This window comes from Siphateles boraxobius, unplaced genomic scaffold, assembly GCF_051911475.1.
Source record: "Siphateles boraxobius isolate OS27281-9 unplaced genomic scaffold, OSU_SipBor_1 72, whole genome shotgun sequence".
NCBI classification, from domain to species: Eukaryota; Metazoa; Chordata; class Actinopteri; order Cypriniformes; family Leuciscidae; genus Siphateles; species Siphateles boraxobius.
The window spans coordinates 2,973,032-3,000,207 of record NW_027509200.1 but is presented as its reverse complement, the minus strand read 5'-3'; the positions used below and the strand labels follow the sequence as shown (position 1 = coordinate 3,000,207).

The following is a 27,176-nucleotide window of genomic DNA, read 5'->3' as shown; positions in this document are numbered from 1 at the left end:
CACATCGTTCTTATACACTCTACCAGAAATAACTGCTACACTGTAGAACAAAACGGTGCTGCCTTCAATTTTTAAGTACAATCAACTTGGATGTTTGAGTCATTTCAACTTAAATTGCATTAAACTGGCTTAAAAAATGAGTTGAATCTTGTATTAGAACAATTTTTAAAAAATTGCTTATTTTGAAGAGTTAACGCAATATAAAAACACATGTTGTCATAACTTATTGAGCATATTTGTTTTGTAGTGTAGTAATAATAAAGAAATGCGTGAAATACACTGAGTCTTTGCACTGAGAGTAAATATCGGCAGATAATATACACTGATCGGCCAAAGAAAGTGCGTTTGGATTTAAATAGGCAAAGAGTTTATGATTGGATCATGATTGCAGTGATGTTTAGTAACAGTTCTTCTGAACCTAATACTGATGGAGTGTGTATGAATGCTGACATGTTATTCCCATCAAGAGGTGCAGCAGTTTTTGGTCCAGTTTTTTATTTCCACTTTTCAATTACTTGCAGTTTTATTTTACATAAACACCTGTCCGAGCTGATGTGAGATGGGGAAAGAGAGAATAATGAGTTCAGTTACTGCACTTCTTCTAGTTATTTAACAGTAGTAGCTAATACAACAAAACGTCTCAGGTTACTACTGTAACCATAGTTCCCTGAGAAAGGGAACGAGACGATGCGTCACTTGACGCTTTGGGAACGCCCCCAGCGTGCATGCGTCTGAGCATCAATGTCAACTAGTCCAATGGAAAGAATGAGCGTCACGGGCGGGTGACGTCATGACCAGGAAGGGATAAAGGCTCACCCGGTGAAACGCGGCATTAGCTTCAAAAAGTCGAAGCAAGCCGATCACAGGGAAGCAGGAAGTATGGCAGGGTGACGCATCGTCTCGTTCCCGTTCTCAGGGAACTATGGTTACAGTAGTAACCTGAGACGTTCCCTTTCGAGGGAACTCGCGATGCGTCACTTGACGCTTTGGGAACGAGAATACCCAAAACGCCAGAATTCCAAGTACCTGAGTGTCAGTCTGTTGGAACTAAGCACTAAGCACCTGAGAACCTGGGGCAGCATCCAGGTCCAAACTGTAAAACCTGACGAATGTGAGCGGTGAGGACCAGCCTGCCGCATCACAAACGTCTTGGAGGGAAACCCCAAATAACAAGGCTTTAGAGGCCGCCATACCCCTCGTTGAGTGAGCTCTGACCACCAAGGGACACGGATGGTCAGAGTACTCGTATGCAAGTGAAATAGCCTCGACTATCCACTTGCTAACCGTCTGTTTAGAAGCAGGAAGACCCTTCTTAGGTGATCCAAAGCAAATAAATAACTGGTCGGACTTCCTCATAGAAGATGTCCGATGAACATAAGTATCCAGTGCTCGCACTGGACACAAGAGGTTCAGCCTTTCCTGGTCCGCAGATGTAAAAGGAGGAGGACAGAAGGCTTGCAGCACGATAGGCCTCGGAATCAAGGTCGGCACCTTAGGGACGTATCCCTGTTTTGGATATAAGAATGCCTTGACCATCCCCGGTGCAAACTCAAGGCAAGTGGGGGAAACCGAAAGGGCCTGAAGGTCTCCAACTCTCTTAAGGGACGAAATAGCTAGCAGAAAGATAGTCTTAAGGGTAAGAAATTTCTTTGAAACCGAATCTAAGGGCTCGAATGGAGCCCTAGACAGGCCTTCTAGTACTAATGCCAAATCCCAAGCTGGCACCCTAGTGCGAGTTGCAGGCCTCAGCCTCAGTGTGCCACGAAGGAAACGTGTAATCAGGGGGTCTCGACCCAACGATGTACCCCCAACCAGGGCGTGGTAAGCCGCAATGGCCGCCACGTAAACCTTAAGTGTGGAAGGACATAAACCTGACGTAAAGCGCTCCTGCAAGAACCCGAGTACTGTGTTCACAGAACAGTTAACCGGATCCCACTGATGTCGGTGACACCATACAGAAAAAAACTTTCCATTTCAGCGCATATAGTTTCCTAGTAGCTGGAGCTCTGGAGCTTAGGATGGTCTCAGCAACCTCAGCTGAGAGACCACTCTCTATGAGTTGGGCCCCCTCAGAGGCCAAACCCACAGGTTCCAAATCTCTGGCCGAGGGTGAAATATTGTACCCCCGGCCTGAGACAGAAGGTCTCTCCTGATCGGGATCTCCAAGGGAGGACCGTCTAAGAGATGGATCAGGTCCGCAAACCAGATCCGACTCGGCCAGCGTGGTGCTACAAGCAGTAGGCTTATTCCGTACTGGCGGACTTGTTCCAGAACTCCTGGGAGCAGAGCAACAGGGGGAAATGCGTACAGACGTAGCCTCGGCCACGTCTGCACCATAGCATCCAGCCCCAGGGGGGCTGGGTGAGTAAGGGAGAACCAAAGTGGACAGTGCGTCGTGTGCTGAGACGCAAACAGATCCACCTCTGCTTGGCCGTAAAACTCCCAAATTTTCTCCACCGCCTCGGGGTGGAGTCTCCAGTCCCCTGGCCTCAGCTCCTGCCTCGACAGGATGTCTGCCCCCACATTCTGGTCCCCAGGAATATACACTGCCCTCAGGGAGAGTACCTTCCCCAGAGACCACAGGAGGATCTGGTGCGCCAGTTTGCAGAGCGGACGCGACCGCAGACCCCCCTGACGGTTCAGATAAGAGACCACTGATGTGTTGTCTGTTCGTACAAGCACATGATGGCCCCTCAGGTCTGGGAGAAACTGTCTCAACGCATTGAAGACAGCCATCATCTCCAGGCAATTGATGTGCCACGAAAGATGATGACTTTTCCACAGACCCTGAACCGAGCAGCCTTCCATTACCGCTCCCCAGCCGGTGAGGGAAGCATCTGTCGAGATCGTAACACGATGGCAAAGAGCTCCCAATACCGGACCCTGGGTTAAGAACCAATGTTTCCTCCATATAATTAAGGCACGAAGGCACCGCCGCGTGACCTTGATCATACGAAGTGGGTTTCCCCTCGGGGAGAACCCTCTGGTCCTTAGCCACCACTGTAAAGGTCTCATGTACAGCAGGCCAAAAGGAATCACGTTGGACGCTGCCGCCAAGAGACCCAACAGTCTCTCGAACTGTTTCACAGTGCGTGACTGGCCTAGCTTTAGCTCTTTGGTGGCTGTCAGGATAGCAGCTACACGAACGGGCGATAGAGTGGCCCGCATCGTCACTGAATCCCATACCACACCAAGGAAAGTGGTTCTCTGTACTGGAGAAAGAACACTCTTCTTGGCGTTGAGCCTCAACCCCAACATCTGCACATGAGCGAGAACGACACCTCGGTGCCGAACCGCCGACTGCTCTGATTCCGCCAGAACCAGCCAGTCGTCGATGTAGTTCAGAATACGTATGCCCTGAAGCCTGAGAGGGGCTAGAGCTGCATCCACGCATTTCGTGAACGTGCGGGGTGATAAAGCTAGACCGAAAGGAAGAACCCGATATTGGTATTCTTTGCCCCCGAAAGAAAACCTTAGGAACTTCCTGTGCTGAGGGAGGATGGAGATATGGAAGTAGGCGTCCTTCAGATCTATCGTGACAAACCAGTCCTCGGATCTGATTTGAGTCGCGATCTGTTTGAGTGTCAGCATCTTGAACTTGAGTTTCTGTACTGAACGATTCAACAGACGAAGATCTAAAATTGGACGCAACCCCCCATCCTTTTTTGGAACAATGAAATAACGGCTGTAAAAACCCGACTCTCTGTCGGGTGAGTACACCTGTTCTATACCCCGTTGTAACGAGGAGGACGAGAACCAAACTGGATTCTGTATCCTTTCTCTACAATCTGCAGGACCCAATGAGAAATATTCGGCAGAAGCTTCCACGCTGCCAGAAAATTTACTAAGGGAACCAGCCTCTCGAGGCTGGTCTCTGGTGTTATCGAGACAGCCAATTCCGGAGCCTGAAACATAATGGCAGGAACTACCTGAACTGGCCGCTCTAAGGCCCCCCTCAGAGGGCGCGAAACCGATGCTGTGCCGCAGCATAGCATCAGCGACTCGCTGGAGACCGCTGCGCCCTGAAGCACCGAGGGTGGCAGGGTTGGCAGAACGGTCTCGTGAGGACCCCGAAATGGAACGGGCACCGTAAAATGAGGTGTACACCGCTCCACTTCGGTCGGGCTGTCCTCACAGGCCTGATGCGTGAACATCAGGACCTTTTTTTTTGAACCGAAGTCTTCTTCGCCTGAAGAACGGTCCTCAGATCCGGGCTTCGACTTAGAAGACTTCGGTTGAGAGGGTTGCGTCTGTCTCCAGTCTCTACGTGGAGGTGCACGAGATGCAACACTCTCTTTCTGATGCACACGATATGATGAGCTCGACGGCTGGGGCTGCTCACGCCCAGCAGCCCCAGGGGGCTGGACCCGGCGAGGGATAAACTTTTTAAAAACGTCCGCTTGTTTTTTTGACTCCTGAAATCTCTCGACGACCGCGTGGACTGCGTCGCCGAAGAGACCAGAAGGTTCAAGCGGAGCATCTAATAAAAAAGCTCGATCTTTTTCTTTGATTTCAGACAGATTCAACCATAAATGTCTCTCAGTAGCTACCAAGGCTGCCATAGACCGCCCAATTGCGCTGGCGGTCTCCTTAGTAGCCCTGAGAGAAAGATCGGTAGCCCGACGAAGTTCACGAATATCGTCATGACTGACTCCCTCACTACTATCCAGATCCCCCAGCAGGTCAGCTTGATAAGCCTGGAGCACTGCCATAGTATGCAGACATGCTCCAGCTTGACCTGCTGCCGTATAAGCTTTGCCCACTAACACCGAAGTGGCTTTAAGCGGTCTAGTGGGCAAAGCCGGGGCTTTCAGAGACGATGCGGGACCAGGGGAAAGATAACTGGCTAAATTCTCTTCCGCCTGGGGCATCGCCTCATAACCATACTCTTTCAGCCCTCTTATTCTCGAATAAGTGTTAACATGAGGGCTGAAAAGACGTGATGAGTATGGTTTATTCCACGATTTAGAAATCTCATTGTGCAAATCGGGAAAAAATGGAAGCCCTCGTGGTGGAGATAATGTGGTTGAAGATAAAAAGCGCTCATCTAATTTGCTTTTAGGACGAGCGCCCTTATTCTCAGATGGCCATTCAATATTTAACTTCTCTACAGCCCGCGACATAACATCCACCAGCTCATCATATGCTGGGGAAATAAATTGTGAATCCCTTTCCCCCATGTGTGTGCTTACACTCTCCACACTCATCACATCAACCTCCTCGGAGGAAGAGCAACAAAGTAGTGGAGGGCTCTCTCCCCGGGCGAAAGAAACCGCAGAGCGTGCTTCCGACACCGGGGAGAGAGCACTGGATCTCTCGGGTAAGGAAGGAGAAAGAGCCCTCGGACCCGTCTCCAACCCCTCCGAAAGATCCTTTTGCGATCCCCAGGAATGCATTCTCCGCGCCGCCTCAGCAGACGCGGGTCCTGATCCCTGTGGATCGCGAGCCTGCCCACTCACTTTATCAAAGAGTGACAGGCGAGAGCGGAGCATGCGAAGCGGTAACATCTCACAATGCTGGCACTCAGCCCCCTCGAAGGCTGAGACCGCATGCTCCACTCCCAAACAAACGACACAAAGCTCGTGTGTGTCCCCACCCGTTAAATAACGCGGGCAGGGAGAAACACACTGTTTGTACACTTGTTTAGTTTCCATCCTTTTCCGCAACAGACAACAGTAAATAGACAGAGACAAAATGACACAGATCGCTTGCTGAGACACAGAAGCTAATGCCGCGTTTCACCGGGTGAGCCTTTATCCCTTCCTGGTCATGACGTCACCCGCCCGTGACGCTCATTCTTTCCATTGGACTAGTTGACATTGATGCTCAGACGCATGCACGCTGGGGGCGTTCCCAAAGCGTCAAGTGACGCATCGCGAGTTCCCTCGAAAGGGAACATAGCTCACTTCAGCATTGGAAAATAAGGTCTTTCTTTCCAAGAAATATACATTTAAAACCAGAATACAGGGGCTCGTTTAATTAAACTATCCAACAGTTGGGAGAATACATCAACTAAACTGAATAAAACAATCTAGCGGTCCTGAAACAGCCAGGATCTTTTATTGCAGGATCTGCTATATAAAAATCCCCAGCACTAAAACACACACTGAGCTACAACATGCAGAGACGCTCAGAGTGTGTGTCACTTCCATTGCATGTGGACACGAACAATTATCAGACAAAGTTTTGGGAAGCTACAGAAATGCGTTCTTACCTCTCCATTGCAGAAGCAATATATAATTGCAACAAAGAATCCCTGGAAAACAGAGCATGAAATATAAAGATACAACTTACAGCAAAATATGTTGGTGTCTAATCAACTTAATCATCTACATCTGAAGAAGTCTGACCTGGAATGAGTTAATGAGCATTTCATAATGCATCTGTATTTGCCACGGGACGCCGGACACCTCTGTGTAGGGCATCGCCATGAAGACGATGTAGTGAACGCCGAACAGCGGCATGAGCACCAGGGTGGACTTCAACAGCTTTCTGTGTGGTGCAAACCAGATACAGGACCACACGTTAGTTTAATACACATGACCCTCAGAGGTTTGGAGTCAGTATAGTATAGTAAAGACACTTTTATTGAGCAAGGATTCATTAAATAGATCAAAAATAACAATAAATGCATATATAAGGTGCATCAGGGTACAAAAATCAGCACTTTTCAAGATGCACGTGGAAATTTGTCTGATCCTAGGCGCGATCACGGCAGCAACACAAAGTGGACTCTGTGCTATTTTTATCTAATATTTTATGTTTTTCAAAATGTAGATTTAAAGGGACAATGTGTAGTTTAAGTATTTTATTATCTAAAATCAATATTTTTATTCATAAATATGTCCTCAATGGTGTACAAATACCTCTGCCAATGATCCGACTTATCCTCGTAAACGAAGAATTTATTATCTTTATATACATGTGATGGGTAAGTCCACGGAGGCTTCCATGTCGTTCCGCCATCTTGAAAAACTATAATAGCAGAGAGGGTCAAAAAGTACTAGACCAACGCGTTTCCACAACGTGTTTTCGTTCAGAGCCAGCGTCACGTGACTGAAAGCAGCAGAAACGGACAAGAAGATTTGAGAGACTCTTGTCACGGCCCCGGCAAGTTTAAAAGGCTCTGCACGGTTATGTATAATGGAGGACCATACTTATGTGGAGCCGCCGGAGATTGCAAAAAACAAAGTTTTATGTCGGGATAGCTTTTTCCAGGTGGGAAGAGTTGATGCAGGAGAAAGCTTTCAAAAGAGACACTGAACTTGCCTGCTTTCTTCTCAACAGGTAACGTTAAGTCAATGTTACGGTCTAAATTACTGCTTTTGTGGTCGCTTCCCTGCCTTTGGAAACATTCAATTATATCAAACATCCGTTTGTTCGTTGTGTCAAGTTGCAGTTTGTCTGAAATAACAAACCCGTTAACCCGAAGGAAAACTCCACGAAGTGCTATTAGAAGACATCCTGTCATAGCTTTTTGGTACATGACAGCTACCGTAGATGCAACACGCATTTGAAAAAGCGAGGCGCTGGAGAACACAATTCGTTTGAATGCAAAATACACAACGTCCCTTTAAATAGCAAATGAGAATCGCTAAAATTATTGAATATATTTTGAGACAAAGGTCTTCTTACTAAGTTTTGGTTTTGTTCAAGCTAATTAAAGCAAGTTTTCATTAACGGGAAGAATATGTAAAAGTATGATATTTGGGGTAAAAGACACAATAATTCACATGATAATGAATACCTGTCTGACTTTTACATTTGTTGACATGACATGGTTATTTAGATGGTAAATATCATATATTAAGTTGGGTGTCCACCTTAGAGGTAATCACCGTATTTATATTGAAACCATCATATTTAAAAATATGATATTAATCATATCATACAATAAAATATAATATTTATTTGTTCCTACAGTAAAGCTTTATTAATTTTTTATTGGATCTCATTCAATTCTTTCAGAATCTTTATTTTTTAATGATTTTGTTTCAGTATTTTTTAAAATGAACACATTTTACTAAAAGTATATTTATTGAGCAAAAATGAATTATTTTATTTATCAAAATTAACAGAAAATAGCAAAAACTTTGCTAAAGTGATTTCTTTGAACAAATATTAACTTAGACATTATTAAAAACACATTATTTTAGCTGAAGTATTTGTATCAGTACTGTGTGTCTTTTGCTCCTTTTGGGGTATAACATCCATTTCACCACCTATATATATATATATATATATATATATATATATATATATATATATATATAGATTGGACCCTAATCTAAAGTGTGACCATACCATTATTGATATTGATTGTATTATAGATATTACACATTCAGTCATGGAGAATCTTCTTAATTTTTTTAAATAACATTACTGACCTCAAACAGTAGTGTATGTTTCAGATGTTGTGTATTCTCACCTGTACTGTTGTCTGGTGTCACATCTCCCTGCATTTGTTTCTCTAAGTTTTGTTGCCAAGACTCTAATTATATTCAGGAACAACAAAAAATTCACCTTGGGGGTAAAAAAAAAAAAAAATACACAAATTAAAGAATCATAATTGAGACTAAAAATAAAATAAATGATGCATGAAAAAAGTCCTGCATTAATTGAGGATTCTTACACTGTGTTCACACGAAAGCAAATGCCAGACAAATATATCAAATATTTGAAATTTACTGGAGACACATGTATGAATAATGCAGTTAAACTACTTTTCAAACATTTGTAAAACACTTGACTGAATTTATATTTGTTTGATTGATTTAAAAATATAAACTTTTTCTGCCTTATAAAGCACCAACTTTTTTAATGAATTTTTATTATGTAAACGTACAACAATTGCTGTCAGAATAGGGATCTGCACAATCCACTTCAGGTTTCCGGCGCTTAAATCCCAGCACCTGTTGATCATAAACCAGATCAGTCACTTTTAGAAAGATCAATCACAGACACATTATTGATATTTAATATGAGGGGTGTAGCGGTACATGCACATGTATTAACGGGTCAGTACGGTTCAGTGCCGACAGTCAGATAACTAATACAGTCAGTCACAGGCGATCCACACTACAATCCAGAAGGGGGCGCGTGTGGTAATGCAACAGTGTTTGCTAACCGCCACAACAGGAAAAAGAGCAGAAGAAGAAGAGATGATCTATCAGTGCAGTGGCACACACAAGCTTGCTAATAGCCTTTATGCTGAGTTTCCATTCATTTTTGTGACGAGCTCCACAAACTTCACGTAAAGGAAAGCGGGATGGCAGAAAGTGGCATCCTGTTTGTTTTCTTTATTTTACATCGTTTTGTTTTTATTGTGAGTGTACACAAATAAAAAATAGACCCTTTCGAATGATGTCTTACTCTTATCTGTATGACGATAAATGACAGAGTATCTTCAGTTGTTTCCGATGTTAAAATGAGACAAAATCATTGGTATTGTGTGGATTTGTGCAGTGGATGTCTCACTTCAGTCCAGTGATGAAATATGCATGTCCAGGAAATGGGAAAACTCAGGTGCCACTTCACTCGCTGTCTCCTCATGGAAAGGTGAAGTAGACTGCCATTGTCATCGCATGTTAACTCTCAAAGTTTCATTTTTCATTACTACTTTTATAACACAAGAGATGCTTTTCAGTTTTGAAGCTGATTGCGACGAAATACCAAATGCTCTTTTACATGAATGCATTGTTTACTGCCTAGTGCTTCATACACTAAACAAGGCTGTCCTGTCGCAACTACTTCAGGGGGACTAAATGCCGCTAGCTGGAACATACTGTAATTTGCACTACTGTCTGTTCAAAATAAATGAACAGAAACCTAGCATTGGGGATTTGTTGCTTCTTCAAGTTGTACCAATCTCGTATCGAACCATGACCCCAAAACCGAGTACGTACTCAGCCGTGACTTCTATGTACCGTTACACCCCAAATACAATACACAGATAGCATGTTTTTTCAAAACATCCTGCATGTGGCATACATTATTTACCATGCACAGAAAATGTTCAACAAGCTGAATTAATACTGTATTCCTGTATAAATGGACACATGGTAATATTTGGAGCACAAACACTTACTCGGTGTCAGCAAGAGTGGCTCTCACGCTGGCCCAGATGGTGACGAACATCGCAGGAACACCTGTTTAGTGAAACCTTTAGTGACCTTCCCTTACAAGTTCAGCATACAGAAGGACATATGGGTTTATTATCACACAATACACAAGGCTAGTAGGATTGGCCTTGATTTTTGATAGTCTTGGATAAAATGTATTTTATGAATGTTTGCATTTGTTTTGGTGTAAAATAGGTCTATATTCCAGCTATCACTGCAAATTAATAAACAAACAAATTGTTTTATTTTTAGTTATTTTAAACTATTCAATTATTTTTTATAGTAACATTGTGCTGGGGCCAAAGAAAATGATGGGCAACACTTTAGATCAGGTAACACATATTCACTATTAACTAGGTGCTTATTAGCATACATTTTACAAGCATACTGGTTGTTTATTAGTAGTTATAAAGCACATATTAATGCCTTATTCTGCATGATTATTCTATATGACTTCTAGATCCCTTAAACCTTCCCCAAACCTAAACATAACAACTACAACAACTAGCTTACTAACTATCAATAAACGGTAATTAGGAGTTTATTGAGGGAAAACTCCTAGTTAATTGTGAATGTGTGTGTCCCAAATCTAGTGCGTTACCGCAGAGAGTAAAGCTGGCGCAACATTGTTGAGCCCTGGCTCTTCAACCGTGGTTCAAGCGACAGAGAAGTGGCTCAGCTCCACAACATCCACATTGTATGCGCTGTGCATGTCCAACTTTTCCGCACAGTGTGTACAATGCAGGAGCCGTGAAGTCCAAAGTGTATCCATACATGTGTCCGCTGATGTCCCCAAAACATACAGCACATGGAAACACATAGCAATAACTCACAGCAACTGTTACCATTAAAATATAAAATCTGTTTTATTTTCCAGTTGATAGCCCACTTAGTTATTTATTTCAAATTAACCAGACCGGAAGATGTCCTGAGAAAGCAGTAATTAAATCTTGAGGACATGATTTGGTGCCTGTAGCCAGAAGCTGAATAATTATGTAGTAGTGTTGTGTACTGGAGATAAGTGTACGTGAACAAGTTTACTCACCCCATCCAATCAGAGTAAAGCCCCAGAGGTACTTCCTGTCTGAGAAGAAGGTCATGAAGATAAGGCTGTGCAGGTACAGGCCTTCCACCAGAATCCAGTAATAATTAGTCGCCAAGAAGTACAAGAAGAGAGTCACAGCCACCTTACAGCCAATCTTGAAGTGTAAAGGAGAATCGATTCAGCACATATTGATTAGAAGCATGTGCTCCTTCATGGTCACCTTTATTTGCTTTTGAGATGTAGACTGCATGAAACTTGACTATCCCCCCAAAATCTAAATTCATCCTTTAGAGAGAAGGGCCATTTATAACAAGTGTCGAAAGATACTTTGAGTGCTTGTCGAGGTGTTCTGAGTACGTTCGCTATTCAGGTGTCCTGAATTACTAGGGTAATCATCTCTAGGTACTCTGGTAACATCTGTCCCCTGAGATGAGGGAATGAGACATTTTGTCAATAGCTGACATTATGTGGAAACACATTTGACCACCTCTGAAAATACTGAAGCCTTATTGAAACATGCCAGTGGCTCAGAGTTTCAGCACGCCAAATGGAGGCAGTTCGCAGCATATGTAAAGTGGGTGCCAAACGGCAAATCCTTTAAATCTTTTGACTAAGGAATAACTGGCGAGCTTGGCTAATAGTTCAAGTGCAACAACATGGCCAGCATGTTCACAATGCCCAGTTCCCTCATCTCAGGAAACTGAGGTTCCAAACATTTTAAACTGAGACAAAAACAAAATGTAAACAACAATAAATACACACAGGTGAAACAGAAGTGTGCTGACTGAAGTCTGTGTAAAAGCAGCCAGTGATGGGCAACAGGGCATGTAAACTGACTGTGAATGGAGCCGCTTCCATTTGGCACGATTAAACACTATCGCCCAGAGTGAAACACTGGTGTGATTCAATAAGGCTTTTTGGAGAAAGATGTTTTCCTCAGTGTCAGCTACTGAACTGAAATTGAAAGGGAATTGGTGGTTGCTAGGTGACTGGTTACTGGACCATGTCAGAAGAACCCATCCTCAACTCTCTATTATATCCGGGTCTTGGGACCCATATTCATGCCAAAAGAAAATATCCATAATCCTTCTTGATGCTGGGCATGAGTAACTACCATAGTTACTATAATAGTCTTAATTATAATGTTTAATTAAAAATGTAATATATTACATAATTGAATTCCCATAAAGCTTAATTGAAAACCCGGTTTCCTGGTTACGCATTTATGTGGAAATTTTCTACAGTCGCACGACAACAACCAATGCTCTCAGATGATAATGACGCTCCCGCCTACTATCGTTACAACACAATGTGAGATCCCTCTGCAATGAACTTTACTGTGAGATATGATTGTATGCGTGCTGCACTTACAAACTGGGTTTTGTTGGCAGGAGGGGCTTCTGTGATGGATTTGAGATCCTCCACAGTGATTCGTTCCATTTCCTGCAACGCAGCACCAGAGTACAACACCACATCTTTCACAAATATACTGATGGCCCTCAACATGAACGATACAAACAGGTGCATGTGGATGTAGTTTCTGGTGCAGTGAAGCCGCCTAGATGAATAAAACAGAAAGACAGAGAAATGTTGTCAAGCAGGTGATATTTTGTAATAAGGAGTAAAAAGTTTGAGGTATCAAGGTACATTATAATCCCAGACCAGAACATTGCAGATCAGCATGCAATAGCAGATACTTGGAGCTGTGTATGTATTTGTTTGGTTGCTCTCCAATGCCCTTTCACAGAGCCTAGAAGAACAATACTAATCTTAATTAGTACCAGATGAGTCTGGCGCTGACTGTAACACATTCTTTGGATTTAAAGGGTTCAGAAAACACAAATGTTGAAAATCTAGGGCTCAAAAAGTAAGCTATAAAACAAAATTGCATGCATGTGTTACCCAAATTCCCTTCAGTTTGTCTACACTCTCTCAGTTTGACTGGAGCAAGTCTATTGCTAGACATCTAAAAAAAAAAAATGTTGCAGTCTGATCTCATGAGAACTCATAAGTATTAAGTATAGGGCCCTATTTTAACGATCTGAAACGCAAGTGTCAAAGCGCAAAGCGCCAGTAACTTTGTGGGCGGATCCCGGCGCTGTTGCTATTTTCCCGGCGCAAATCTAAAAGGGGTTGGTCTGAAGTAGCTTCATTATTCATAGGTGTGGTTTGGGCGTAACGGGAAACAAACCAATAAGAGCTTTATATCACATTCCCTTTAAGAGCAATGTAAACGAGGTGCGCTTGTTCCATGGCGCAATACTATTATAACGGCGCATTTACCAGGCGCGCTTCAGAATCGGTTCACAGCCGAGGAGATCGATGTTCTCGTCAGGGCCGTAAAAGAAAGAGAAGTGACATTGGGGTTGGGACAAACCCACCCAAATTAGCTTCAGTTAAACATGCATATAATAATTTGGGTAAATGTGTAAGCTTTATGACTATTTTCCCCATCGTCATGGACACAACAATGATTTCCCTCGTGTTTTAATATTTTTCCTTATAATAATGTATCATTTGCAAAAAGTTAAATGCATCTGTGTTTCAAAATACAGCTGTCAATATGTCAAAAAAATTTACAAATCCATTATATTATAAATATATTTGTGTAGTTATATTTGACTATTATATAGATATGTTTGAGCCGGATTACTGCGGCAGAGCCGAGGACCAAGGCTGAGATGAAATGAAGGCGGAGCCTGGCAAAGCTGAAGGGGTGGAGGGATGAGACACTGCCGAAAGCCTGGAAGTCTATAGCGTAGGCAGAGCGACAACTGACTAGAGTGGAGCCCGAGGGACAAGAGAGCCCGGTGGAGCCGCGAGGACGAGGGTACCAGGTGGAGCTAAGGGGACAAGGAGTTAAGGTGGAGCTGGAGATCAGAAGACCGAGTTGCAGGACAGAGCCAATAGAGGAGGAACTGAGGGACTGAAGGGAGCAAGTGGAGGCGTGACAGAAGGACCAGCTGGCTTAGGTAGAGGAGGCGGGAGAGAGACGATGGGTCCATCACCGACGAAGGAGACATGGAGCTGAGCGGGACTAGTGGAGATGCAGGAGACTTGGCTTGGGAATAAGAGGGAACGAGGGAGTCCATTATATTGATCGTGCTCATAGGCAGTAAATGTACACCAGGGAAGGGGACATAGATGGAACTAAAATCCCCAACGACACGGCCATGAGTGCCGGCTCTCGCACCTGGTTGGACACGATGACTGGCTTGGTCTCCTAAGAGCCAGGGAAAGTCCTCCTCCACTTCACCCATGATGAAGGAGGAGCCACTTCTCAGGAGCATCAACTCGATGAAATCTATAAACTTCCCTTTAGAACAATTAACCGGCAGAGGGACTACAGTAGCTGTCTGTGGTGATCACTGAGACCAACCCCCCTTAGGGTAAACAGAACAGAACCAACATGAATGTATTGCAGATATCATTAATGTCATTAATGTACAACATAATTCGAGAATATAGTCTGATTCAAGGGGAATCAGAATACCAAATCCTGACTGACGAGAGGAGGAGCTGGGGAGGGAGGAGGGTAATCAGCTCCTGAGAAACACGATAGCTGTTGATAATACTGAAGGAGCTTATATATGAATGCTGTGATAGGCGTCGTAATCCTATTGGTAGACGTGGATCACCTGAGAGTCACTGATGTGAGCTTTTTGTTGAAAAGGTATTATTTACAAAGTTGTTGATAACATGTCAGTATTCATTGATGATATAATGGAGTGTATCACAATAGAATTATGTATTGAAAAAACGAAGAATGGCTTGGTTAGTTGTGTATATAGGAAACCAGGATCTAACATTAAAATATTTATAGAAAAAAATGGAAAACATGTTTAATAAAGTAAAGCATAAAATAAGCTATATCTGTGGGGATTTTAATATTGATTTATTAAACCCCAACAATCACAAATTGAGGGAAGAGTTTATTGAACATTGTATAGTTTGAGTCTTTTTCCAAGAATCACTAAACCAACTAGAATAACAGGTAATGGTGCCAGTCTGATAGATAATATCTTTACAAACAATGTTGAAAGTAATTCTTTAAGGGAATAATAATTAATGATATAAGTGAACACCTGCCAATCTTTGTGATTTATGACTGTACTATAGTAGAAAAAGAGAGTGCAACGAAATTAAATATAGGAGATTGAGAACTGAAGAAACTATATTTGCATTTAGAAAGGAATTAATTAAGTTCAATTGGAATGAAGTAATTAATGAAGCTGACCCTAATACTGCATATGCATTATTTTTAGACATATTCAAAACCATATTGCAGTAAAAGGAAATATTCAGAAAAACCTTGGATGTCTAAATCGATTCAAACTGCTTGTAAAAAAAAGAATACTCTTTATAGGAATTTTATAAAATATAGAACGAAAGAATTGGAGTTAAAATATAAGAAATATAAAAACAAATTAACTAACATAATGAGGGTATGTAAGAAGGATTATTAAAAAATATGAAAGGAATATGGAATACAATAAACACTATAATTAGAAAAGGACTTAATAAATGTAATTATCCGGAATATTTTAAGGACAATGACATACAGTTGACAAAAATGAATGTGGTGGTTGACAGATTCAATACATTTTTTGTAAATGTGGGCCCTAAACTGGCCAAAGATATAAAGCACACAGGGATGAAATACTCTGTGATGGATCAAGTGGATAGAAATCCACACTCATATTTTTTGGGAACTGTGGAAGGCAAGGAAATTATAGAGATCGTAAGTAAATGTATGAATAAAACGTCAAAAGAATGTGATGACATTGATATGTCACTAGTAAAAAAAGTAATTGATGGATTTGTAGATCCATTAACATACAGATATAATTTATCATTTAAAACAGGAGTATTTCCTGAAAAGATGAAGTTGGCAAAAATCATCCCATTGTACAAAGCAGGTGATTCACATGTTTTTAATAATTATAGACCGATATCCTTGCTTTCTCAGTTCTCAAAAATACTTGAAAAATTGTTTGTTAAAAGGCTAGATAATTTCATTGATAAAAACAACTTACTAACGGACAGTCAGTATGGATTTAGATCTGGTAGATCAACGTCTATGGCACTAATTGAGTTAGTAGACAGATTAACAAACTGTATTGAAAATAAAAAATATGCAGTAGGGATTTTCATTGATTTAAAAAAAAGCTTTTGATACTGTTGATCATGAAATTATGTTAAAAAGGAAAGGTATGGCATCAGAGGTGTGGGCTATAATTGGATAAAAATTATATGGAAAATAGGAGTCAGTTTGTACAAATGGGTAATCTCCGGTCAGTAAGCCTCAGCATTTCCTGTGGTGTCCCACAGGGGTCAGTTTTAGGCCCCAAACCGTTTATTCTTTATCTAAATTATATTTTCAAAGCATCAAATGTACTTAAATTTACTGTTTTTGCTGATACAAATGTTTTTTGTTGCGAGGACAATCTGCAACGGATGATGGAAGTGGTAACAATCGAAATGAAAAAATTAAAACTTTGGTTTGATTCAAATAAGTTTTTACTCAACTTGAACAAAACTAAATTTATGGTATTTGGGAATCGTAATATAAATACAGATGTTAGACTAGTAACTGATAACCAAATAATTGAAAGAGTTTATGAATGTAAATTTTTGGGTGTTGTACTTGACCATAAATTGTGCTGGAAGCCCCACAACAAAAATGTGTGCATGAAGATGGCCAGGATTATTGGTATATTGAGTAAAACCAGATACAGATATTACTATGTACTGCACACTTATTTTGCCATATATGTTATACTGTGTGGAAGTTTGGGGTAATACCTATAAAAGCAATTTAAAAAATATTTGCACACTACAAAAAAGAGCAATCAGGATAATAAATCATACTGGGTATTATGAGCGCACTAATCTTTTGTTTTTTTATTCACATTTGTTAAAATTTACGGACATTGTTACATTTAAAACTGCTCAATTTATGTTTAAGGCGAGACACTACAGGTGAATAGGGTTTAAAACATTTTAACTTACAGATATCACCATGAAACTTTACCAGTTGATTACTCACATGAATAGGAGAAAAAAATGTATTGCAAGTTTTTTGTAATTTTTTGTTTAAATATGCTAATCAGGCTATATCTAATTAAATATGCGTTAATTTGCCTATATTTTGAAGTGATGTTTTTTTGAAGATGAAAAAAACAAGGTTCAAAATTATTGTTGCATTTTGTTGATATATTCAATAAAAAGACATTTTCAGAGGGGATTATGAATATCTCCTTTTGTTACCCTGTAAATCAGAAAATACTGCCAATAGTCTTCAAAAATTGATTTCCACCCTATTTTTAGACATAAAATGTCATATAAATCAGGCCAAAAATGATATATCAACAAATCCCTCTGAAGAAACCTTCACAATATAGTTAGGAATAGGACTGTAAAGTTTGGTGTATGTAGGTGCTACTGAAGTGGAAAATCGTCACTAGGAGTGTGAGAAAAAACTCATTTTGAGAAAACGGCCTTTAAAGATTTGTATGGCAAAATTCCACTCATTTTTATTGAAAGCCATGAATTACAGACACAATATGCTTTAGGTCCAAGTAAAATCAATGTATCACACTGCTTAACATCCAAAACTCATCATTGCTTCATCCATCACTGATCATAACATCCAAAACAACACTTCAACACATCAAAACCACACATCAACAGTCCATCACACATGTGAATATGAATCTGCCTGAGGGACTCACAACCACTTGAGGATCCCACAATTACAGATTTGTTTAGTATTATATAGTAATTATATTATACAAAAACTGAAATGTGTTGTGTAATGTAATTGTTTTGTATATATAGCGTGTAAAGTATAGTATTATGTGATGCATGTATATAATGTCAGAGCGCATCACGTGATGATTCTGAACGAATCACGTTGTCAGAAATTGGCATCAGCCAATGAGATGCGCATTTCGAGTTAAATCGCCGGTTTTACTTTCAAGATTGGTTGCTGATAAACAGGAAATGATCATATTTGGATCAGATAGCATTGCAAAGGAGAGAGAGCTTTCTAACGGTGTGTGTGATGACAGGGTGCAGACAGCGATCGCGGAGCAGCAGGATGATTTAAAACGCCAACTTTTGATGAATTTATGCGAAATCTACACACGCAAACAGACAAAGTGTAGTAAAATAAAGACCTAAATGTGTATTTTGGACTTTTTTTCAGCACAAGTCTGAAAGAAGACATGTTATTGAAGACAAATAGTCCAAAATCTCAAAATTGACCAGTGAAAAAAAAAACGATGTTTTTGCCTGCCGTGTCTCGCCTTAAAGTCAAAGAAAATAATTTACCAGGTAACATAAGTGCAATGTTTAATGAAAGAGATGGGGGATATCATCTAAGAGGATATTGTCTGTTCAAACAACATAATAAAATAATAAAAAACATGTGTATATCAGTTTGTGGGGTAACCATATGGAATGGACTGGATAATGACATCAAACAGAGCCATAATATCATTCGGTTCAAAAATAGATTAAAGAAATCATTATTGGACCAATACAGATACGCATAGACTGAAACACAGGACTAAATCTGCTATGTGAAAGTATTGTGGTTAAGGTATTGTTGTGAGTTATGCAAGATCTGAGAAAAATGTATGCTGTAACTGCGTATTTATTTGCTTTGTAATATTATTATTTTTGTTAAATAGGGGCAGGTTTAAATAAGCTAATTGCTTCTGCCTGCTCCTTCTCAAACTAATTTTTATTTATTTATATATTTTTTTTGTTTATTGTGTATCTATGTTGATTGTTTGAGATAAATAATAAAGAAAGAAAGAAAGAAAGTATAGGCTTGTGTCAAATAATGGAATACCTTTCAAAACAAGTTAAATATAGCAGTCCAATGTGTGTAATAAATACATACATACACATAAATGTAAGTTGGCATTGAAATCTCATTGAATAAATATAATACAATGAATCTAATCATTTGATTCATAAACTCAGTGTTCAATAACCTAAAATGATGAGTAAACTTTTTATGTTTCATGCATAAATATGCTTACGTTTTAGATGCTACCAACATGTTCATCCTGTATGTTTCAGTATTTATGCAAATGATTAAAAACATACATGTGACATCAACTAAAGAGTAAAGGAATGTCTGCACCAAAATACCCCTTAATTCAACACAGACAGCAATCAATAGCAAACAAGAGCAACTCAAGAGAATGACAGCTCAATTTGTACTATAAGAGCACAATTTCACAATTGGTTTCAGAACCACCATTGGTCAATAATGATTGCGGGTGTTTGTTGCTTTGTTCCAACACCAGGCATTCATTGCAAATTGTGCACAAAGTTCAGTGATATTTTAAAGCTAAGATTACTGTTATGATTTTTGGAATGATTTACTGGATGTTTTGAGATGTTATTAGTCAGATATTCTGAAGGCTGGGTTCCAACGTTGAATTCTTATGATTTCTCCTTGACTGTATAGGGGTGTCGCAATATACCAGTGTAGATGAAGTATTAATATCATGTTAACACATATGATAATATATGTTGCTGATTTGGTGCAGATTTGGACCCTCTTTCACCACCGTACACAGATTAATGCTGTAAACACTACATGACTTTCACAGTCCTCAAACTGATGTTCTTTTCACAGTAAACAACTGCCTGTCTTTGCCGATGTCAGTCTCAGTCAGAACACTTTTTACACTACAGATCTTGGATCACAGACAGGACTGCATATTCAACCTGCTAAGCATTAACTCTTCTCTTAGACTGCATCTTTGATAATCATAACACAGCGATCGTCTCACCGATTTGCCTCTGATTTTGGGCTTTTGTCTGTGATCTCAATTATTGTAACTGTTGTTGAGCAGAAAATCAGGGCAGTTAGTTTGCTGAAGCCTTACATAGGAAACGTTGCATTAAGGTCTTAGTTGTGTTGATCAAGTTTAGTTATCATAGTGTTGGAATTTTTCCACAAAAAAATTCTATAGATAGTGAAAATTTTATTATTTTGGCCAAAATAATTGTGTAGTGATAGCTGTAGATGATTGTATATGGGTTTTTAAAAGATAATTCTAGTAGACATCACACACGTAAAAAAACACACATTTTTCTTAAGCAAAGAAACACTAGAAACATTTATACTGACTATAAATGGGCATTCCCATGCTCTTTATTTCTCTATTTTATTTTATTTTATTTTAAGTTTTATTCATTTTCATGATTTTTGGCATGATTATTTGGTGTGATATGATATATTGGTGATTGGTAACTTGAAAGTTCAAAAAAAGAATCATTTCAAATTGGTTTAAAAAAATGTCTAGACAAAAATTAAAGTTACTAAAATGCTCATAGAAAGCTACATCCAAAATGTAAATTAATAATAACTACAGAACATAAAATAATAATGCTAAAATTGAGGAACTTATTTCAGTCAACTAAAAAAGAAGAAGCCTATATTTTTGTTTGGAAATACATTTATTAAAATGTGATGTATATCTTTATTAAACCAAATTTTTTTTTTATAATTACCATCATGTAAACTTGACAAAGATTTGGCCAAAATACCATTGCAAAAACCATATAATTGATTATTGTCATTTCTTGTGAGATCAGGATCCATTCCTATTGTTGTTACTTCAGAGAATGTCTTTTCTTATTAAACAACACATCAGTCTCTTCTGCAGAAAGACATGTGAAATGTGAAACCTTTCGGGTTTGTTTTTGTCATTGCTCTGTCCTCTGGAGAGGTTTAGGAACGGCTTCCCTCCTCGTCATTAGAGTGAGCGCTGTTTAACCAGCGTCCCGATGGGAAGGATTGATCGGGAGGCTCGTGGGGAGCGTGTCTCAGACACAGGAGGTAATGTTGGAGAGTCACCGCGCCGCATGGCTGATGTCCTGGAGCCCGTACACCGGAGACCATGGAAAGACTGGCAGTGTTTCAGCAGGAGCCCAAACGAGCCCTTATTAAAGTCATTTTCCTGACCTGCATTTCCGGGTGCACAGGCCTCTTAAAAACACGGAGCACTGGAGCCGAGTCAAGCTAATCTGGTGCCTGTCAGCGGCTCGTTCCACACGCGGACCGGCCCTTTATTTGAATAAGCCCACTGGATAAATAACGAGAGGAACCTCTTTGCATTAATTAGTAATGAAAATGGAACGATTGAACGCTAAAGTCATAAATGCACTCATATGTCTTCATATTGAAAAAGAGCCAGCACACACACTGGGTGAACTATTAGATAAACATTCATTTGATGCAGTTCATTTGGAAAACCGATCGCTGAAGTCAAGTCAAACTGCAAAGTTTTAAAAGTATAATAGTCACTTTCTCCACACACTCAAAAACATGAACCCCTCAAAACCACATTCTAGAAACACGAGCAGAACATATTTCTGTGTAAATCATTTGTAAAGCCATTCATACACACACGTGACAGTTTCCGTAATGAATGATTTACACAAAAATGTGTTCTGCTCATGTCTCATGACAATGAAAGCGAGTCATTTTTTATATATTTAATGTGGAGTTGGTATGCGAAGTCATTCAAAGAGGACCTATGCTCTTTTACAAAGTCTTATTGTTTTTTTGCTCTACTGGAACAGGTTTTCCTGCTTGAATGTTGATTATTTTCCTCATATTCTCCATTGTTGCGGCTCCTCTCTTCCCAGTCTGTCAGTAACGCTCTGTTTACTTCCTGTATCTGTGAAGCCCCTCCTTCTGAAAAGCACACTGTGCTCTGATTGGTCGGCTGGATCAGTGTGTTTTGATTGGTCGAGCGCTTCGAGTGTGTTTGGGAAATGTCCCGCCCCTTCCCATAACCGCCAGTTTAACACACTACTAACTAACTCAACCAGGCCCCGCCCCTTTATTCTGCGCATGAATTATTATAATGAGGAATATTGTGACGTGTTCGTTCCCGGAAGAAACTCAAGACTACAATGGAGGCGTTTCAGGAGTTCAGAAACACTGACGCTGATATAGAGAAGAACTGGAGCTTTTTCATGATCAAACAACAACATTACACACTAAAGAAAGATGAACATGGAAAACTTTAACTTATTAAAAATATTTTGTCTCTCAAACCAGTATGCAGACATTCAGCATTGATGAATGTGTCTAAACGAACAATGTCTATAAAACTTGCATAGAGTAAATAAATATAATGTCAACAAAATGGGGCACATATTAGATTGTAGCCTAAGAGCACCTGCAGCGTGTGGATTCATTTATCACCTAATTGTTTCACAAATCAGGAGAAAATGAAAACTCAGCAATTGTTTGAAAAAATTATAATTTCTGGCCATAAATCTCTTGATTTTCTGAATAGACCATAGCTGTGTTACGTTCCCGGTGTTACATCTCACAGATATGCTGACATACTGTAAGCAAGAACTGTTTGGATCAAAGAGAAAGGTAAATTCATGTCACGATATTTCATATATACAGATCTTGCTTGATATGACGTTTTTGTTCAGACAATATCATACGAGAATCACACACACTTGTTTTCTGCACAGTCCCCAGAATGAGGAAAAGCCCCTTAAAATTGCTTTTGAAGATTCATCATTTGTTAAGGGTTTTGTGAATCCTAGGAGGGTTTTTCTCACCGGAAGTATCCGAGGATGACTGTCGCCACCATCAGTGATCCCAGAGAGATGGAGTAGCCCACCGTGTAGATCAGATACAGCCGGTCGAAAACCTCCTGAGGAGAAGACAGAGATAAAGCACTGGTGTTAAAGCAAGAAGAGTATGAGTGTATCATGCACACAATATTGAACATCTATATGGAAGAATGAAACAGATCACAATACAGCTAAAATACCAGTACATCCTCTTCGATACTGTTTATTTTCAGCTATGTGAATGTCTCAGTAGAGCATTATTTGTGTGCTCAGTACATTTTACTGTGGATTCTTCGGTAGACCAGTCGCAGTTTGATGCAGGCTTTACAAACAGACTGGTTACACTTTACAATAAGGTTCATTAGTTATCATTAGTTACTCAATTTGTTAATCTTTGTTAACGATACTCGGTTACTAACGTAACCTCGGTTCTCTCTAGAGAGGGAACGAGTATTGCGTAAGTTTAGCTTACGCTACGGGAAAGATTCATATTCTCGAGATACTGAAGCCAAAAAATTATCCTTAATTTTGTATAACTTGTCAACGCAGTGCAGCAGCTAGCAGACCTAGAGCAGGCCATCTCGCGTGCTCATTGGCTGCCCTGCGGGCAACTGCTGCAGCCTACCAGTGCGCCCGGCGTGACGTCACGCCCAATGAAGGGCGCCCACGCCTTTATAGCGTCACAGCCCACCAGATAGGCGTGGCTTAGCGTATAAAATAGGGGCTGTAGGCTGAATTCTCTGGTTTTTTGACGACTGAAGCGAAGTCGCTCGTGGCGTGAGCACGGCCGGTTACGCAATACTCGTTCCCTCTCTAGAGAGAACCGAGGTTACGTTAGTAACCGAGTATCGTTCTCTTACGAGAGGTTCTCTCGTATTGCGTAAGTTTAGCTTACGCTACGGGAACACTTTGTCAACGTCGTGCGCGCCAAGCATCCACATGAGACCCCGAGCTTAATGGGAACCCCATAAGTGGAAAAAATAAGGTGGCCAGCCACGCGGGCCATCACTTGTACATAAGCACACATAGGGAATACAGAGCAGCGCGCCGGTCTGTATAGGCACATGGCACATACCCTACTAGTGCAGCTCAACCAGGAGAGCTGAGTCATGAACGTGATCTGAGCAGGAGATCTGGGCAGAATACACCTCTTTTCAGACTGACAACAGTTTAGCCTGCAAGGCAGGAACTTCTAGGTTATAAAACCTGACAAAGGTAGACGGGGAGCTCCAGCCCGCCGCTACACATATGTCATGGATAGAAATTCCACTGGACCATGCCCACGACGAGGCCACGCCTCTCGTGGAATGAGCCCTGATGCCCAGAGGGCATTGCAGGCCTTTTGACGCGTAAGCTGCCGCTATAGCGTCCACTATCCATCTGGACAGGCTCTGTTTCGAGGAGGCAAGCCCCTTGGCGCGCCCACCAAACGAAACGAAAAGCTGTTCCGAACGCCTGAAGGAGGCGGAGCGCGTAATGTAAAACCTCAGCGCTCTGACAGGGCAGAGGAGATTCACATCACTTTCGCTGTCTAATGCTGGGAGAGCTGACAGCGAAATAACTTGCCCTCTGAATGGAGTGCCCATCACTTTAGGGACATAACCATGTCTAGGTCTGAGGATGACTTTAGAGTCATTTGGTCCGAACTCAAGACACGACGCGCTGACAGACAGCGCGTGCAGATCCCCTACACGTTTTACTGACGACAGTGCAGTCAGAAAAACGGCTTTTAGTGATAGATATTTCAACTCCACGGAGTCTAGTGGTTCAAATGGAAAAGCTTTCAGGGCCTCGAGGACCAGTGAAAGATCCCACATGGGAACCGACAGGGGGCGCGGCGGATTCATCCTTCTAGCTCCTCTAAGGAAGCGGATGACCAACTCATGTCTTCCCAGTGACTGGCCGTGCGTCGATTCCGCGAATGCTGCTACGGCCGCCACGTAAACTTTGAGCGTGGATGGGGATCTTCCCTTATCCAACAGCTCTTGTAGGAAAGTGAGCAGAAGCGCCACCCCGCATGTCCGCGGGTCCAGACCTCTGTCGGTGCACCATCCAGAGAACACCGACCATTTAGACGCGTAGAGCCTTCTCGTGGAAGGGGCTCTAGACTGCGTGATCGTGTTCATCACTCCTTCTGGCAGGGCAACGAGTAACCGTTGATCAACCATGCATGCAGAGACCAGCGTTCTGGATGGGGATGCCAGATCGTGCCGCGAGCTTGAGAGAGGAGATCTGCCCTCACCGGAATCGGCCACGGAGCTGTATGTGACAGCCGTGCCAGTTCCGGGAACCAAGTCTGATTCTCCCAACGTGGGGCTATGAGGATAACCGAGTGGCGCGTTTCCCTGATCCTCTTGATCACCTGTGGCAACAGAGAGACCGGAGGGAAAGCATATAGCGGGAGGCCAGGCCAAACCTGGGCCAGCGCGTCCTCGTCCTTCGAGAAGAACATCGGGCAATGAGCGTTGTCTTTTGACGCAAACAGGTTGACTTCCGCTCTGCCGAATAGGCGCCACAGTTTCTGGACCGTTTGGGGGTGCAGGGACCATTCCCCTCGGGGAACATTGTCCCTGGACAGTCTGTCTGGGCCGTCGTTCAAATGGCCAGGCACATGCGCCGCCCTCAGCGAGCGCAGGTTCGTCTGTGACCAAATAAGGAGGCGTTCCGTCAGATTGCAGAGATTTCTGGATCTGACACCGCCCTGACGGTTTACATAGGATACCACAGATGTGTTGTCCGAGCGGACAAGAACATGCTGGTCCTGTATAAACGGGAGGAAGCACTTCAGCGCGTTCTCGACCGCTATCATTTCCAGACAGTTTATGTGAAAACCCTTCTCCTGGTCTGACCACTGGCCAAAGGCCGGTCTGCCCTCGAACAGTGCGCCCCAACCCGAGTTGGACGCGTCTGTCGAGATGACCTTCCGATAAGAGATGGTTCCCATCATTACTCCATGCTGGTACCAATCGGCCACTAACCAGGGCTGCAGAGCTGTTATGCAGGTCTGAGTCACTCTGATTTTCTGGCCGCCAGACACCCAGGCTCGGCGAGGCGCGCGAGCGTTCAACCAGCGTTGGAGCGGGCGCATGCGCAGTAGGCCCAGCTGGAGCACCGCTGCAGCTGATGCAATACAGCCCAACATCCTTTGAAATGTTTTCAAAGGGAGAAAGCTGCCCTTCTGGAAAGATGCGGCTAGGTGGCGAACACGGCGCGCGCGCTGTGTCGATAAACGAGCCGTCATGGTCACCGAGTCCAGTTCTATTCCTAAAAAGGAAATTGACTGGCTGGGCAGTAATGAGCTCTTGGTCCAGTTGACCGTGAGACCCAAGCTTTCCAGATGACTGAGAAGCACTGTTCTGTGAGATAGTAGTTCTGTCTCTGACTGTGCCAATATCAGCCAATCGTCCAGATAGTTCATTATGCGCAGCCCCTGACTTCTCAGGGGGGCGAGCGCCGCGTCCATGCACTTTGTAAATGTACGGGGTGCTAGGGACAGGCCGAACGGCAGGAGGGTGTATTGATATGCCTGACCGTCGAAGGCGAATCTTAAAAATTGCCTGTGACGGGGTACTATCTGAATCTGAAAATAGGCATCCTTCAGATCTAGAGAAATAAACCAGTCCCTCGGGCGAACGTGCGCGAGGATTTTTCTGGTCGTAAGCATTTTGAACGGTCTTTTTACAAGCACTTTGTTCAAATATCTCAGATCTAGGATAGGTCTGAAGGCTCCGTCCTTCTTGGGTACGAGAAAATATCGGCTGTAAAAGCCTGACTCGCTCAGAGAAGGCGGCACCTTTTCTATAGCCCCTTTGCACAGCAGCTTTGCTATTTCTGCATGAAGTAGGTGTGCTACTTCCGCATTCACTATCGTCGCGGTCCGGGCTTGAAAGCGCGGAGGACGGCGAACGAATTGAAGTGCATAGCCCTGCTTTATTGTGCTCAACACCCATTCTGAAATCCCTGGGATAGTTTCCCACGCAGCTATGTGAGCCGCCAGGGGGCGAATGGCCTCCGGGTTCAGACCGCCGCCATTTGCGGGCTTGTGAAACTGAACCGGAGCCGAGAGCGCGGCGCGCGCGCTCTCGGTTCTGGGCAATGGCCGCTCGCTGACAGCCGAGACCGGCTGACTTATGTGAGATGTCCCGATCATAAGGGATGGGGAACATACTTTTGCCACACTTTGACGCGCGAGCAGCGCTCTGGGCGGGAGAGCTCTCTGTAAGCGTGAGCACGCTGTATCTGACGCCCCGATCATAGTAGATGGGGAGCGTTTTATTAACGCCCTGTGTTTCGTGAGAACACTTAAACGCACAGGCGGGACCGGCTCGTTGGCTGCTAGTTGAACCACTGCAGTAGCCTGTTCGAAGGGGACTGAC

The 27,176-nt window shown here is 42.2% G+C and overlaps 1 protein-coding gene across 2 annotated transcripts in view; it reads right to left on the bottom strand.

Moving 5' to 3' along the window:
- pth1r (parathyroid hormone 1 receptor) overlaps positions 1-27,176 on the bottom strand; it is a 129,583-nt gene that overhangs the window by 3,518 nt on the left and 98,889 nt on the right. For both annotated transcript variants that reach the window (XR_013197341.1, XM_077217278.1), the window contains exons 5-12: positions 22,786-22,880; positions 12,538-12,724; positions 11,167-11,320; positions 10,088-10,148; positions 8,846-8,912; positions 8,429-8,523; positions 6,351-6,492; positions 6,215-6,256 (exon numbers count right to left, since the gene is read on the bottom strand). Coding sequence is in view for 1 of the 2 variants with exons in the window: in XM_077217278.1 (XP_077073393.1) it covers positions 6,215-6,256; positions 6,351-6,492; positions 8,429-8,523; positions 8,846-8,912; positions 10,088-10,148; positions 11,167-11,320; positions 12,538-12,724; positions 22,786-22,880 (843 nt within the window). In the remaining variant the exon portion in view is untranslated. The remainder of the gene's footprint in view (positions 1-6,214; positions 6,257-6,350; positions 6,493-8,428; positions 8,524-8,845; positions 8,913-10,087; positions 10,149-11,166; positions 11,321-12,537; positions 12,725-22,785; positions 22,881-27,176) is intronic.